Genomic DNA, 17940 nt, shown 5'->3' on the forward strand with positions numbered 1-17940 from the left:
ATCGAAAATAGTTTAAGATTGCGTTTATGGAGCTTCAATTTTGGTCAATCAAACGGCCGAACTTAACGTTACCAAATACGGTCCACAGTCGCGCTTTTAAGACTTCAGCTACGAAAAAATTTCGGACGAGGGTCCGACTGCTTCCGTATGAAGTCTGAAAAATCAAAAACTACAATTTTGAAAAATTTTAGGTGGAGAGCGTTTAAAACTCTCCACCTAATACAACTGAATGTTTGTTTAAAAATTCGTCTTTTAGGACTTTAATTTCAAAATAGTTTTTGGGGAGAGCCCCAGAACCGCCCTGCCCGTAACATCATCGAAGTTGATGAAAACTTTCATCTACTTCTGCGGATGAAAGTCTAAAACTGCGTTTTTTTTTTAGAACTTCAATTTCGAAATATTGGGCGGAGAGGCGATGGATTTCGCTCCATTTTTTAAAAAAAAGCCATCGGGGTAACTTTTAGCCCCATTCCTTTCACTACACTAACGTCGACAAATATAGCCTATAATGGCGTTTTTAAGATTTATATTTTTAAAAAAATTCCGCAGAAGGTCTCCCGAATTTTTCCTCCTCGTAGCATCACCAGAGACCGTCTAAAAACGCGTTCTTAGGACTAAAATTCCAAAAAATTTCCGGGGGAGAACCCCCGGATCCCCCCACCCACCAGAAGCGAGAACTGTTTCAGAGTGCCCTCCTAAAACTATTTTTTTGGCTGCGTCAGCAAGCATAAAGTCCTTGTCCTACCTCGAAAAATATGAGAAGATCAGGGTACTGTTGCTCCCCCACCCCTCAAAAATTGAAATTACAAAAACAAAAAAAAAAGTGGAGGGGGGGGGAACTAATCTTGGTTGTATGGGCCCCCTCCAAAATAAAAACATATATTCGCCACTGAAGGATAGCCAAAAGAAAAAGCTATTTTGTATAAAATAATAAGCATAGAATTTCCTTCTGGTGGGGAGAGTAGTAATAACAAACTAAATTAACTTCTGGGGGAGGGGTATTTAGGTCATAACAGTCTCTATGGCCCTACATTAGCATTGTGGACAATATTAACTATATCGCTCACTCTTTTCAAAAACGTCATATCTCAAAAACTAGTGATTTTGAGTTATGCCTCTTTTTGAACTGCCATGAATTTCAAATAGTATCAACGTCAAAAATAAAACGCAACTTTTTAAAACTTACACTTTTTACACTTCTTCATGAAACAGAGAAGAAACACCTGATTTTCTTGAATTTTTGACCCCACATTGCTACATGATTTCGAGTCGTCAGTATACCCCCTACCCCTCTTAGAAGTTCTGACACCCCTGGAAACCTTTGTTTTAGACCATATCGCTCACTCTTTTCAACAACGTCATATCTCAAAAAAACGGGATTTTTCAGGAGAGCAATTTTAAAAATTAAAAGTTAGGTATCATGTACTAAAACTATGTTTCAAGCATGAACTTTTTCTCAAAAGGTACATTGGTCAAAAGAAGTGTTTGAAGTTTTTCCATCGGCAACAATGCACACCTCACATCTTCGGCGCATGGGACTCCGAACAGTCTGGAATACTCCCGAAATATTAAGAATTTCTGGTATCGGGAAATCATTTCCGACCCCCCATTGCTAAATATAGCCCCTAATTTAGGTTGTTTGTTTCTCACGGAAAGCGGGGGAAAGTCGTTATACATATCACGTTTAATGAATCATTGAGAAATAAACGTCTTTGAGAAATAATATCTATGATATCAACGCAGGACCATACTTGATCATCGGGTTGCTCTATAAATCTGCAGACTCTAACATTAAAAAATGAGTCAGTTAACCTCGTTGTTTAAGATGTTCTAACTTTCTTAAACGTAAATACAGGAATGCTAATATTACGCATGTGCATGGCTGACCAAAATCTTCAAGGTAGACCATCCTAATTAATCTAAGCATCTCGCATAAACATGAATATAGCTCCATAGGTTCTACACAAAATTATTTAAATATAAATATGCTTTGATGTTTGAACAACTTTACATGAAATAAAACTACATTGTATGTTTCATTTTGCATTACATTGATCACTTCTGCGATTTCTTCTCTAGCTTAGTTTTTCTAGTGTCAACTATAAATGATTGTACTTGATTTTGTTACAGAAAACTGATCCGTGGGAGCCAACGACTTACGGTGCACTAGACATGGGAGGAGCTTCGATGCAGATAGCTTTTGCAATTCCAGAAAATGAAGTTAATGCAAGCACACCAGATGTTCAAAGTATGAAGCTCTACGGACAAACACATAATGTCTTTTCGCACAGTAATTTATGTTTTGGAAGGGATGAAGCAAACAGGAGACTGAGGTTTTTTTTGGCAAAAGTAAGATTCATACTTTAAAAATTGAACATGCCTTTTAAATAAAAATAATGAAAAAATATGTACCTAAAGTACACCATTAATTAGGAGCTGTAAAAAGGAGTCTAGTAAGATAGTTCCAGATTTAAGAAAAAAAAATCTGCTATAAATTGATTAATTATGGCATCGGTGATTTTTATAGTTTATATTCGTAGCTGTATTAACAATATCTAGAACAGTGTTTCTTAACCGGTGGTTCGTACAGAAATACAAATGACCGATGAACTTTATTTGTTGCATAACTCTTTCATCTTGAAATGCATTAAAACTCATTTGAATGGCAATAATAATGCATAGAGTAAGTCGGGGTATCATGCCCCGTCAGATAAGTTGCCCCAGTAACTGTATTTCACGATTTCAGAAATAGAAACCACCTGTGTCGAAATTGTTAAGAGTATTTGTGTATAAAGAAGTTTTATGCATACAATACAGCCATTTTTAGTGAAATTTTAGAGGTAATTACAGTGTTATAGCAAAGTGAAAAATAAGAGAGTCACTTATTAACGCCTGATCTAAGTTACTACTTTTAAGAATGTTTGTTAAAGTAACTAGCGTTCCAATATTCTGTTCAATTATATATTTATACAGTAAGAGAACATCATAAAGAAGGCTCTTACCGTTGATTGCAGCAAAATTGGACAGATGTTTGAACAAGAGGTGGTGGGTCGATTAACCTTGACAAAAAGATTATATGCCCCACCTGATTACAGATTATTTGCCCTACTGATGACACGACAGGGTAATGTACCCCACATTGAATATTATTTACTTGTGTTGATATAACTCCGAGAATTAACTTTATTTATTTTCTTTTACCAGAAAACTATAGGACGTATTCGTGTCTACATTAGGTAGTTTTTTTTTTTTAATGTAAAAAAAATATTTGAGTACGTTTAGTCACAACATTAAAAAAAATAAAAAGATTACTTCGGATTATTTAATTGCCAAAAACGTTTCTTCAAATTATCGGTATCAAAATACCTGTGGGTCGCAGCCGCTGTCAGGGGGGGGGGATACAAGGGGAGGTTTGTGGGAACATGATCGCCCCCCCCCCCAAACTGTCGACAATATAATCCGTCCACATTGTGTTCTAACACTTAATGAATAAAATATAAACGGCTTCAGTAATCCATTTTTTTAAGTGAATATTTAAAATTCTAATTATTTTCATTGTTGATAAAATTAATTACTTACAATTTTGCTCTATCAGCTAACTTATTTCTGACCTATTTAATGCTTTTTAGTGACACCCAAGCGTTTTTAGAAAATTTTCAAGAAGAAAAGAATAAGACTATATTACTAGCTCATATGCAAGGAGAATAAAAATATAAGAGACACTTACGAAAACTGGTAGCTACCAATGTTCGGTGTTCACACGAATGATATATAAACGTTTAATATCTGGTTAATAAATATTTCTGGTAGCTAATCGACAACATATTTAAATTAGTATTGTTTGTGTCAGTGGTGAATCCAGGATTTTGTTCTGGGGACGGCTGAGGCAGTGGCGCAACCAGAAAATAGTTTTAGGGGAGAGGAGGCTTTAATTTTTCCTCATATATATATATATATATATATATATATTGAACACACATAATACTATATACGTTAGAGGAAATGTCGAAATAGAGAGCTTCAGGGAGCTCTCCCCCGGAAATTTTTCGAAATCGAAGTCCTTAAAACGAAGTTTTGAGACGTTCTCCAGATATGTTATACTTAAAATTTCTGAGGTTCTCCTTCTTAAATTAAGCGAAATTAAGGTTTTAAAAACGCAACTTCCGTCTTTTTTTTTTTTTTTTTTGCAGATATTAGAGGGAAGAGATTCGAGGGTCCTTCCCTGAAAATTTTTGTTATTGAAGTCTTAAAACGCAGTATTATGCCATATTTGGTAAGATGAGAGGCCTCGTAATTTTTCGAAGTTTAAACCCCGAAATCCAAATTTAGATTATATTCAATGCTGTTAGAGCTTACGGCCCTTCTTCAGGAAAACAGCTTCAAAATTGAGGCCCTGAAAACAAAATTTGAGACATTCTGTAATGATTTTGATCCAGAGGGGGGGGGGGCTTCAAAGGCACAACTTTCTTATTTTCAGATGAACAAGAAAAGAGAAATAAAAGAAGGGAATGAATTAAGAGGAAGGGAAGCAGAGTGTCCCTTCCCTCTGGAAGAGACGCTCCGATGCGGGGACGGAGCTGAAGTTTTTAATTCAACGATTTCTTTCTCGAAGAATTATGGTTTTTCCTAAAAAGAATCCGTAGGCTCCCTTCTGGTTGCACCACAGGACTGAGGTGATAAAAATTCTATGTCTTCTTGACATTACCAAAGGTTCATTGATGTGAACGAAGATGTTTTTTAAAAACTATATTATCCTTTATCTAGGGGTGTTAATGTCTCATTAAGTTTTCTGAATCGCTCTTGAAATTGTATGAAATTTGTTATTCAGTGGAAACATTTTAAAAATTTAAATGTAAGTGAGAAAAAAATGTATGCATTTTATACACCATGGCTAAGCGATTTAAAGACAAAATTTTCAATTCTTGTTTAGGGTACAAAAATATTGCGCATGGTTAGCGTGGATGTTGGCGGTGTGAACAAAAAAAAAGCTGAAAAATCGTGAAATAACATTTAAAAACAGCCAGAACGGAAGCAAAATTTCAAGAATCGATACTAAACGCAACAATTAAAGAGAAAAAGAGAGAGAGAAAAACACAAATAACTATGAAGTCAACCTTTTTTCCCCTCCTTCTTTCTTTTAAAGAGTAACTTCCCTTTTTAAACTTTATTTAAGTAAATTTTAGCAAATTTTGGAAAACTGACATCCCTGCTCCTAATGCAAATTCGCGTTGTTTCAACCTTAGTATAGTGCCTAGAACCTTAGTAAGTGCGAGAACAAATTGAATGATAACGATTGAACGGATGTATGAAATAATATCGAATTTTAGTTATATTTTACATCATATCATATTTTACATCAAGATGCCTAGACATTTTAGTTAATAAATGCGCAAGAATATTTTCGATATTTAAATGATGAGAAAATTGTTTTTATGAAAAAGAACCGCTGTTTTCGAAATAAAAGAAAATTGAATTGAAATTCACAACCATTTTGTGGATATAAACGAAATGTAAAGCAAAACTTACCGAAGTAACTTGTATGCTTTGAGGCGGCGTAGTATTTTTTCAGCAGTATTCTTTAACCACGAGGACAGAAAAGTAAAAAGAAGAATAATAAAATCTTCACTCAAAATAAATAATAAAGTTTTTACGTCTTGAATCTCCGAAATGGCTTTTTTTTCCTCGAAATGTGGAATACATGTTGCTGGCTATCAACGCAAAGTAGCTCTGAATTCTATTTGCATATTAGAGTCCAGATTGTCTGTATACAGCACAGCTCCTACACGTCCAGTTCTTAGCATGCAGAGCAGTACATGGCAAGAGCTAAATAATACTTTTTATAAAAAGCTCAATTCTACAAAATTGAGTGGAAATCTTTCCTTCCCACTCATGAAAGCCAAACAGGTTGTCTCTGTTTCTCAGTCATTTGCAAATCTGACAGAAACATGGATTGTGAGGAGAGATTATGCTCTTTTATGGTAGCTCGATTTACAGCGAAACGAATAATAGAAAGTAACTTCTGCGCTGATGAAGTGAAAGAAGAGTAGTTAGTTTAGTTTAGTGCAGCTTTTTTGGAACTATCAGAGCCGCCGAAAAATAAACTTGAATACGGGGTGGGGGGGGGGAACACGTGCTATGGTCCTGTTACCAGCCGTGGGAAATCCTTTATATCTGATTTTAGTTTAGTTTTGACAAAAATAAATGATTCATCATAAAAAAAACTGTGTTCTTCACGATGCCATTCCAACTTTTCTGTCACACGTGAAGTCGGGAAGATAACAGCAAACACCTGCGAATGAGTTCAGAACAAAGCAACAATAGATCAGCAGACCGCTCTCAAAGTTATGCTGTTTCGATAATGGGAGACATGAAAGACAGTGACCTTTCGTATGAATATTCAGATAATCCTAACCATTATTATTCTATTGAGAGGTTGTGGAGGAATGAGTTAATATCTCCCAAAACTAATATGGACATACATTAAAGGGCTGTAATTCAAAAACAAATGAAAATTTTAAATTTCAATTTTTTTTATTTGTGTATTTTTGCTGCAGGTGCTGCTGCTGTAAAAAAATAATGAAAACAGAAAAAAAAAGACAGAGAAAAACAGAAAATTAAAATTAAAAAAAAAAATTAGTTCTGGTCTGGGAGCGGCTACAGCCTCTCAGCCCCCCCCCCCCCCTAGATTCACCACTGGTTTGTGTATTGAAGCATAGTTAAGCCGCTAAAACATTAGTGGAATGCATTTTGTCTTTGCTATGTAATAAAAATTAAAAGAGCTTGTAATTCCGTGTTGATGTGATTCGGAATAGTATACGTCGGTATATTTCTGTACACACACAGTTTAAAACTTTTGAAGAAGTAGAAATTAGGCATCATTTTCATTCCCCTTTGTAGCGGTGCTACTTGCCATTGATTTTATTTCTAAAAGTGTATTATTTAATTTTATTTAAGTTGTCTTTACGTTTTTACTTTATCAACAGCTAATTGTATTATGTAACTTTTTGCAGCTAAATGAAATTTGATTTTGTATAACTCACGTTTACAACAGATGCATAGTTAATTGAAAAAATCTATAACTGAGAAAAATAATTTTGAAAGTGTCGAAATATATGTTAAAAATCACAGTAGCTATCCTTTTCTAATTTCTAAATTTATTATGTGTTACAAACATTATTACGCATAAATAAAATGCATTAAGAATTTTGTTTTTGCGTAAATTAGCAATTATTGCGTAGCTCGTGTTATGATTCGTATTGGCTTGCATTAATTATGTTAACTGTTAATACTTTTTTGCTTGTTATAACAAGTTCGGTAATGTTACCTGAAGTAGGGCATTTAACCTGATGTAGTGGGGCGAATTGTCTGACTGTCAAGGTAATATGCCCCAAAGTTGCAGATTTGTTTTTTCGCAATCAAAAATTTAATTCGTAGTTTTTAGTCATGATAAATTTACACAGCATCTGGACCGATATTAAAAGAGATCGGAGGTATTATTTTTTATTTTTCGTCATTGTATTCTTTTAAAATAAAGTTTCTGCTTAGGTGGGGCAAGATTGCCAGACTTACTTAATAACCTTAAAAGTCGAGTATTTGCATATCGTAAAACCGATTTAACCGTTCGTCTCCTGATTATTATACGCGGTTAATTATATCCTTATCCGAGGCATTGTGTGCGGAAAAGGGATATTATATCCCCCCCCCTTTCTGTGGAAAAAAAGTGTTTTAATTCTGGAAGGGGTTTTAACCAAAAATCTACCTGGATGATCAATCGGTGGGAGAGAAGCTATCGAGTAGCTGGCGCAATCCCTAGCCTAATACTCCTCGATTTCTTCTCATTGGGGGAAAACTAGGGGTTGATTGACTGACCACAGTGTTTCTCTTGTGATGGTGACCACTTTAAACACTTACGTTCGCGTAAATACACTGCGTTCGTGAAACTAGATTTAAATTTGCCTTAAAGTTTTAAATAACAAAGAGTTCACACTTTTCCTGAGCTCCTTTTGTTCAAATATGACTAAAACTATAATATTTCGAATTTTTTCAACAGAATCCATCAGATACGAGGGTTTATGACCCATGTACACCTACTGGTTATGAACAGAACGTAACGGGATCTGATTTATTCAGTCAGCCATGTACGGAGAGCACCACATTGCAGGAAATGTTGGCCCAAGACCCAACGATTGTAGTAAGTGATTTAAGCTTTACCATTAAAAAAGCACTCATAAAGTATGCTGTGAGCTCGTTAAGTTTTCAATGTCCTAGTTCTCCTAGTTCTGGCTCATGTATAACTCAAAATGGAAGCATATTGAGTAAACGGAAAACAATTTTCCTCGTGTAAGAAAAAATATAATGATTTTGTCATTATTAGTAGATATGAGCAGGAAAATAGAAACAAAGATTACTAGAGCAAAATATTACGTTTCAATAAATTGGGTCATTCCATGGAAAAGCAGACACTTTTTCCAGCTCCTGATAGCTCTATATTTCATTCCGAAGCATGTGGTAAACCATTTTTTTCCTACGAAATCACACATGTATGTAATTATTCAGACAAAATTTTTGTTTATTATTTTTTTAATATTACGTTTGAAATAAAATGCAAAGCTGTCACGTGCAGGATAAATTCTGTGGAATGGCTTTCTTTTTATTTCTTTTTGAGTTTTTCTCCAAAAAAAAAAACAGCAGATAAGCAAAGTGTTATGCATAAAAAATTTGCAATAATCGATTCGGAGAATGTTTTTCTAGAATTGAGATACCTAAAAATGATGTCCAAAAGTATGTCTTTCACGTGTTAGCTCTATATTTCATTTCAAAACGTTTAGTAAACGTTTTTTTTTTTTTTTTTCGGCCAAAGAAGTCCCACATGTCTGTTATTTTTCAGGCAATCAGTTTTAAAATATTACTATTGAAATAAAATATAGAGCTGTCACGTGTAGGATAAAATTCTGTGGAGTGGCCCTTGATTTGCTTCTTTTTGAAACTAACACAGAAAAATAATTAGTAGAAAAGCAAAGTACATATCGTCGCCTCAGAGCAACAGTAAGACATATGATCCCAGGAATAACATTAAGATCTCCTACTGTTGCTCCGAGGCGACGATATGCTAAAATAAAACTTGCAAAAATAGATTCGGAGGATATTTTGCTAGAATTGAGAAGTCTAAAACTCATGTTCTAAACTCTATTCTGTCCATGACAGGTAAAGTTCATTCAAAAAAGAGCAATCAAAAAATATCTCGAAAATTGTTTTTCTGCTTAAGAAATCACCGAAATCAAGTGCTTTCACTAGGTCAACAAATTTTTACCTTTCAGCCCTGAATAATTTGTATATATCGTCACATCAGAGCAACAGTAAGACATCTAATCCCAGAAATAACACTATGATATCCTACTGTTGCTCTGAGGTGACGATATATTAAAATATAAGGAAACAATTAGTTTAATATCTCACACACACAGCGGTGAAATCACCCTATTTGCCGAAGTAAAATACCACGAAAGAATATTTTTGCCATTTTAAATGGGTTTAGAAATTTGAAAAGTGAAGTTTAGTCTTTGAAACTTAATTCGCAACCAAATAGCTTTAAAATTTCGACTAGTAAAAAAATGTCTGCACATTTTTTATACTGTAGCTATCCAAGAAAAAAATCGTTTTAATGTGGGAGAGAGCGGGGCCGGTATAATAAAATATGATGCATGAATAGAACCGTAAGATAGAATTTTGCATCATACAATGTCCTACGTGTGCTCCTTGAACACATTGCACACACACGTCAAATGTGTTCCGAATATTTTGCCGCATTGTCTTGTCAGTGCATGGTTATCACTGCTGCAGCAAATGTGTTTTCTGAAGTCAAGCATTCTTCACAGTGTGCATTTTACTTATTTTGTACATTTTACTTACACAAAAATATTCTTTCCATCTGTGTGACGGCACTGTAGAAAAAATTCTGAAACATTCTTGGAAAATGATGGGAAGCTTATGGGCCTAATTTCTGCTAGTAACATATCTGAAAAAACAGAGGAATGTTTCCCGTAAAAAATCAGTAACCTTCCTGAAACTAACCTGGAAACTTTCTAAAGAATTCAGAAACCTTCCCAATAAAAGTCTCTGTCACGTTTCTGGACAGGATCTTTCCAAAGAAATTCAAATAGGTACATTGTAATAGATTGACACCTTCCTGATTTACCAAGAAGGCTCCCAAAGTATTTTAGTAAAGATGACCAAAGCTAAAGAAATTTTTCAAGCAAATACCCGAATAACTTATTTTCCTACCATGCTTGCAAACCAACAAGTATTCGCTGACATTTCGTTTTCGTTCGGAACCCAGTCAATCTGGAAGTACCGTAACAGAACAAAAGACGAAACATCTAATAAAGAAGCTGAACATACTAGTGCTACACACTAGAATGTAAAAATGTTTTCACAATAATGACAATTATGCATTCATGCAACTTGTATCGATTCAGGTAACGTTTAGCAGAGATGTTTGTTTTTCACGGGAAATTGGTGCGAACCCGTGAAATCCCGTAACGTAGCATAGAAATAATTTGTAAAATTTCTCAATTTTCTGACGGTATGCTGTCTAAATATTTTGTAAGAATTGCTGGCTATTTTTAAGTGAGAATTCAAAAATAAACATTCAAATCCGGAATTTTTCAGTTTGATTTTTTTTCTCTCGTAAGGATTCGGTTAAGGGAAATACCGAATAAGCTTTTAGATAGCGACAACCGCTTTCCCGAACCGTTAGCACGATGAATGTAACCTTCAATTTAATTTTTAAATTGTGATAGACGAATGTTACGTTACAAATAAAATTTTTCTTTAATAGAACGAGATATCTATAGGTACAGGATATTTCTAAAACACCTAAAATACAACTTATTTCAAGTGATTTTGAATAGGTTTTCAAATACAAATTTTAAATTTTTCTTACCATTTTCTTTGGTCCTTCCTAGAGAAAGCCAAGACGATTAATTCTCGTACCGATCAAACTTTCTTTCGATGTCTTTTTTAACCAGTCACGAGAACGAAAGCGCATCCGATTCACCAATCAAATATCCAATTCGTTACATGACCAAGATAAAACAATAGCGAAATTGAATCCGAGACGTACGACAATTGAGCTGATTCTTAAACGTTTGGTGCTCAATAAATGATAGAATGATACCACACGAATAGCGTAATAATGAAAAATAAATAAATAGGTAGCAATCAAAGAAGCACAGTTGACATTTCTTCAGGCAAAAATTATTTCCCCTCGTCCCCCGTTATCGAGATATACGATCTTGAAGTTTGCAGAAATTTAAAGAAATGCGCCAACTTGGCGTGAAATTGAAGGTACCACTCGATTTCAAGGGTGCCCATATGGGGGGGGGGTGCTAGTGGGGGCTCAAGCCCTCCCACCTTTAAAATTAGAATTTCCTTGCTTTTAGTATTTTTTTCTTTGCAAAAATGTAAAAACATTTCTTTTCCAGCAATCGATGAATAAGTTATTAAAAATGTCAATTTTAATAACCCTAATCTGTACTGAAATCGGTTTCTATGGAGAAAATATACTGCTAAATCATGGGGAAAATATCTGACCCCCCCCCCTTAAAATTTTGCATATGGGCGCCCTTGCTCAATTTCACTGTCTGCCTGTGGCAGGACATCCATCTGCAAAGCGTGTGAAATTTGTCTTCCATTATTGACCGAAACTCGCAAAATTTGGCGATTTTTCTTAAAATTTCAGCAGAATTTAGGACATCATATTTCGACAACGGCAAATAATTTGTGCATCCAGAAAAATGTTTGACTATACTCTTTCTATTTCTACTAATTTAGGTTTTTTTCTCATTGTTACACTATTGTATTGTTTCCTGGTAAAGAGTTGGATGCTTTTGAAAACACTTTGCATACAATTTTTATTTCCGTACACCAGAGATAGCTAAATGCAAAATTGTTCAAATGCATATTCCTAGAAATTGAATGTAGTTAAATACTTTAATTCCAGAAAAAAAACTACACTTTTGTTGGAACGAGTGACTATGCTGCTTGTAGAGGCAACGTATCTATGCTTCTGAACGATCAGTTGTGCAATGACAAGAAATTTAAAGAGTGCTTCAAAAAATTGGATAACATTCCATCAGATCAGAAATATCTGGTAAGTCAACTTTAAAACCTTGTATAATTCTTTTAAATGTATTTTATGCGTTCGTTTTATCTTTTGATGTCTTCAATATGTATTTACGTAATTTCTTCCTTTCCGAATACAAGAGGACAAATGATCTCAAAACGGAGAAACGTCACATCTTAATACTCTAAGCCCACTCAAGTCCTTTTTCGGAACGGCTGCTGCTATCTTTATAAACGTGATTTCTAGGTTTAGTAAGCTACCAATGTGCTACCGAATGAGACTGCTCACAGTGCCACCTGGTGAAAACTGCGGAGTTAGTTTTCGTATCTCGAAAACGCTGCGAGATGAGGAAAAAAGTGAATTGCAAAGTTACAGAGCGGTTATCAATTTAGTACGGAAAGACACCTTATTGACATGAATGTGAAAAATAGAAAGGTTAAAATGCGCATTTGTGTTTTCTCTCGTGATTACCTACTTTGGGAAGGTGACAAACAATGCAAGAAAGAAGAAAGCAATTATTTATAACAATGTACCAATGTACCATTATTTAGGTGTTCAAGCTTTTCACCGGCCGCTGCAATGCATATTTGGATCCGCGTTTGAATTTCACATTGCACGCGTTGGAGCATAGAGGGTGATCACGAAAATACAAATGAACGTTTTAACCGTTCTATTTTTTACATCAATGTCAATGAGGTGTCTTTCCGTGCTAAACCGATAACACTCTACAATTTTGAGATTCTCTTTCCCGCCTATCTCGTTGCGTTTTCAAAATACGAAAATTAATTCCGCAGTTTTCCACCATGTAGCGCTGTAAGCTGTCTCATTCAGTAGCGCATATCCGATTTACTATACCTAAACACCACGTGTATAAAGATAGCAGCAGCCGTTCCGAAAAAGTTTCCAAGAGGGTGATAAGAGTCTTTAGTGGGCATACTGTATATCAACATCCGTAAGTTATACTGCCCCGTAAGTGACCAACTTACACTAGTTTCACTGTGTAATGTCTCAAATAGATTATTCGGATCATGACTAAACCATCAAAATAAATAGGCGTTCAGCAAAAATTGATTCCAGTTTGACGACTTCAAATGATATATTACATGTTATCTGTTAGGATAAATAGTAATATCAGATTTAGAAGAATGGCAACAAAAAAGTCCCTTTTGAATAGCTTAATTAGTCTCTAAAAGTTCTCGTTTGAATAACGACGTCAGTTCCTCAAAATCCACATTATCAACAACCATTCTTAAATAACGTTAACGGCAAATCTTATAAGTCCCGATTGAATTAAACGCAATCTTCCATTAATAAATAAAATCTTTGATTATCTTCTGCTGGCAGTACAAAAAAAAAAAAGATACATGGCCAAAAAATAATCAATAGGAGAAATTTTTAAATTACTCCATGACAGGAAAAGTCTCAAAGCAAAAGTAAGATTATTTGTTCACACTCGAGAAAAAAAATTTCAACACACCTTTCTCCTCAATGATTTTATTCACGCTAACTGAAACTGAGCTCGCAGCAGATGATGAATTTCCAATTTAAAATTGATTTTCCCACTTAAAAATGCTTATAACATTTCTTCTGATAATTTTACAGCCTTTGTGGTTTGGAAAACCGAAGGAAGTAAATCCCCACCAGGGGTATTTTTCGTGAGCTTTCGAATGAGACTAAAATCAAAACAATCGGATGATTATTTCGGATAGAATGAGCCATTTCATGCATTTTAGGGTCTTGAAATTCCAACGGTTCATTTGGTCAAGGTCCGACATAACTGTGGATTTGTATAGAGAACATACATACATACATATATATTCTTTGAATAAAATATGACAACGTATATAAAGTACAAATTCAGAATGAAAAAAGGTTAAAAAACCAGCAATTGCTGGTTTTTTAACCTTTTTTCATTCTGAATTTGTACTTTATATACGTTGTCATATTTTATTCACTATGCAGTACAAAGTTTTCGACTACTTTTTATGTATATATATTCTTTGTTTCGTTTATATAGATTATTTTCTGAACTACATGTTTATGTTAAATTAAAGAACAAAAAATACAGCAAATTGCACTGTTAAAAACATAACAAAGGTTAAACTTTACTTATGGTGTCTTGTTATATTTACGTTGTATTTTCTGACTAGTGTGGCATTTATTGAGCAAATTTGTATAAGTAGTAATATAGTACATACATCACGTGTTGTAGTCATTTTCCAGTTGTAAATGTTTAAATCAGAGTAGAAATTTTCCTCAGTTTCTGCTTTTCTGGTCACAAATAAGGTAGCGAGAAACAAAGGGACGAAAGTGGCAAAATTAAAAATTTGGAGATAACCGGTACACAAATAGTAGGAGAACCTCTCCTCTGTTTTAGGGCAGGCTACGGTGCTAGTAGCTCATGTTGAGGGCTGCTATACAACATGATTTAGAAAAAAAAATTGAATGGAAGCCTACCTAGGATTCTTAGCTAGGAAAAGCCTACCTTTAAATGCGTTTTACTCGAAACTTTAAAAAGCCTACTTACATCCCTTTGCTTCTTACTGTCTCAAAACTCAAATATCCTTTTCAGTACCACGTTGCTACACAAAAAAATGCTTATTTATGCGTTGTATTGCAACTAAAACTGAAAAAAATATAAATATGCATCAATGATTTTTTTTTTCTTTTTTAAGGCTTTCGCTACATATTTCTACACAACAAATTTTTTGAATGTTACTAAATCGTCTCTAGAAGAATACAGAGCTGTTGCAGAAAATTTTTGCAGGAAGAATATAACTGAAGTAAGAGTAATAATGCATAAATCAAGTTATACTTTTTTCTTAATGAAGAAAATAATGCTTATAACCATTTCAGACATTTCTGTTGTCCGATATATTAGGTTGGTTTATTTAATTTTTTCCCCGAAGTTTAAGGGAGCACAGGATTAAAAAGGTGCTACAAGCTCTTAAACTAACATGTGTAAAATTTTATTGCGTTCTGATGTTTTTTTTTTTTTGCCTCCGCATTGAGATTGAAATTTCAATTCCTTTACCTAGCTACGTTCCACATAAGATTGCTATGTATATGTTACTTTGTTTACACCTTGAACATTGTATCAAAAATCATCTGCTCTGTGTTCATACCTTAGAACAGGAATTAAAATGGAGGGAGCCAGACCAATCATTGGCTTAACTAAAGCTGACCCAAGGACCCCAAGTCACGTGACTCAACAACTACGAATGATTGGCACGTTTTGCGTGAAACAAGCGAAAGAAACCTGATTCTTCCAATGCTTTGCTTTAAAATTTATCACGTGACTTGGGGTCTTGGTTTCATGAATGAAAGTCTTCACTCCCTCCATTTCATCTCTTAATGGTTCCATAGGAAGTTTTCCAAAATAAAAGTTTTAAAAACGCGATTATAAGCTATTTTGGCAACGTTAAACGATGGGATTGGGTTCAATATGACTTACGCGTAGCAATATTTTAAAATAGAAGCTTCAAAACACAATATTAGACGGTATCCAGAGATGTATTGAGCTCCTAAAATATATGTAGAAGAACTGTAATGATGTTGAAAGGGGAAATTTGGGGACGTTCCCCGGATTGATTTTTTACATTTAAGGCGATTGTAGGCCATCTTTTGGTAGGCGTTGGGCGAAAAGGTGTTCAGGGACTCTCCTATGCCAGTTTTTAGAAATTGAAGTTCCAAAAACGCAACTTTAGGCGTTTTTCGTAAGCGTTGCGCAGAGAGGGCTATATGGGGATTTGTCCCGGCAGTTTTCCTAAATTTTAGTCTTGAAAACGTTATTGCAAGCCATCGATGATAACTTCAGAGGAAGGAGTGGGGCTTAAGTACTCAACCGCAGCAATTTTTCAAAACTGAAGTTCAAAAAATGTACTTTCAAACCACTATTGGGGGCACTAAGAAAGGGATTGAGTTCAAGAACCGCTTCTCTGGGCCCTCCATGGCTGCAGTCCTATTTTTATTTATTTTAGATAAAAATTTTGTGGGAAAACTTCCTAAAGTTTTTCTTTTCCGAAAACATTTAAAAGTTATGTTTTTCGATAGCAATATTTTAGATTTCCATCTTTATACTTTTATTTATTGAAATACTATAAAGCTCTAGTTAAGTTTTCTTCTACTTCCGTTTTTACTTTTGAGCTTTTAACTACTAGTGTAATAGTGTGACTTTTCATAACAATCCTTTATATCCCTCTCTTTCTCTTTTATCTTTTCTTCTGTTAGAAAAATAATTCTGAGGCCCATGTATTTTTCTCTACTTTGCTGTGATTTTCAACATTACATTTTCATTGCAAAAAATAAGAAACATAAATGTGTAGAGGCCTTTGCTATCAAATTTATTTATCCCTTCATTTTTTAATTTATGACTTGCCATCAATTTCCACACCGTACTGACGTTTTTTGTTCTTTAAAAATGTTTGAAACCTATATTCAGTCGGCCTTAGAAAGGTTTTTCCATCGGCCATCTGCCGTTTGAAACAGAAAATAATCGAATATCAGCCGTCTTTGAACCAATCACATCGATCCATCGGTCAAAAAGTGCCATCGGTAGAGCCCTAGTTGTTTTGAGGGGTATTTTTCTCATTTGGGGGGGTTCTTTTTGGGGGGGGGTCCGCGATATTGAGGGGGTGAGCCCTTGCCGTTAGGGGGGCACCCCTGATGAAAGGAAACTGAAACGGGATAGATTGATTTAGAAAGGACCAACGCACAAGAAAATAGAGTGCATGTCTCGAAAAAACAATTAGAAGTAGATTCCAATGCTTCTATTCCCACTGTTCGACACAAACGAGTGAAAGTGAAGACAAAAAAATTACTTTTGAAATCACATACAAAAATGCCAGATGAAAAATTAGATGACTATTATTTGACACTTCATCTTGCAAGTGCAAAGTAATTAATTACTGCATTGGTCCCAGGAACAAAGAAAACAAAACTAAAAAAGTTACACAGTTCCAAATAATGCACTGCCCCCATTATTTTTTACTATATCAAGGAATGATAAATAATGAAGCCGGTGCATCCCTATAAATATAAATATATGCATTAATACTACTTTATAAGCTTAGTTAAATTCCTTTTTAATCACAATTATGTCTGGGCATGTAAAGTGAATAATACGGGAAGGTTGTTTACTGAAGATCTGCGACTCTGACTTCGCAAAATGTGATGTTTGCAATATATATATATATATATATATTATTTTTTTTTTCTTTTTTTTACAGCGTAGGACTCATAGGGGTGAGTCCTATACCCTGGTTTTTTGCAAAAAAATAAGTGAAAAAATTCTAAAACAAATCCCTAGGAAAAAAAGATCGGCTTTGATGATTTTTTAAATATAAGGAGAGAATAACTGCATGAGAGAGAGAGAGAGAGAGAGACTCTCAACTTGCTTCAAATGGTCATGCTTTTGAACATTGCACCTCCCTAGCCCCTCAGAAAAGTATTGATGGCGAATATAATGATCTCTTCCCCTCCAAATAAAAATAACGGCTATGAAACTGTCGAAAACTAGAAAAAAAAGGGGGGGGGGGGGAGCGCCACTTCCAAAAAGTGGTACGTGTAGGGGTAACGGAGATCATATTTGCATTCAGGGGGTCATTTTACATAAGAATCGGCATGAATTTCGTAGGGTTTTTTTTTTTTTTTTTTGCCGCGCAGTGTTATTAGTCAAAATAAACTTCGTCAGATGCACAAGGTAGAACGAAATATGCCCAAGAAAAGACGGAGTCCTACAAGTGCAGGACTTATATTTCGACAGAAGAGGAAAGCTAAAACTTGATTTCCATCAGAAACGAGCGACAAGGTGTACA

At 34.7% G+C, this 17940-nt stretch overlaps 1 protein-coding gene across 6 annotated transcripts in view; it reads left to right on the forward strand.

Annotated features, from left to right (window-relative positions):
• LOC129231234 (ectonucleoside triphosphate diphosphohydrolase 1-like) overlaps positions 1 to 17940 on the forward strand; it is a 107581-nt gene that overhangs the window by 80525 nt on the left and 9116 nt on the right. For all 6 annotated transcript variants that reach the window (XM_054865501.1, XM_054865499.1, XM_054865504.1 and 3 more), the window contains exons 7-10: positions 2131 to 2349; positions 8051 to 8191; positions 12002 to 12151; positions 14800 to 14907. In XM_054865501.1, coding sequence (XP_054721476.1) covers positions 2131 to 2349; positions 8051 to 8191; positions 12002 to 12151; positions 14800 to 14907 — 618 coding nt within the window. The remainder of the gene's footprint in view (positions 1 to 2130; positions 2350 to 8050; positions 8192 to 12001; positions 12152 to 14799; positions 14908 to 17940) is intronic.

Source organism: Uloborus diversus, chromosome 10 (genome assembly GCF_026930045.1).
Source record: "Uloborus diversus isolate 005 chromosome 10, Udiv.v.3.1, whole genome shotgun sequence".
NCBI classification, from domain to species: Eukaryota; Metazoa; Arthropoda; class Arachnida; order Araneae; family Uloboridae; genus Uloborus; species Uloborus diversus.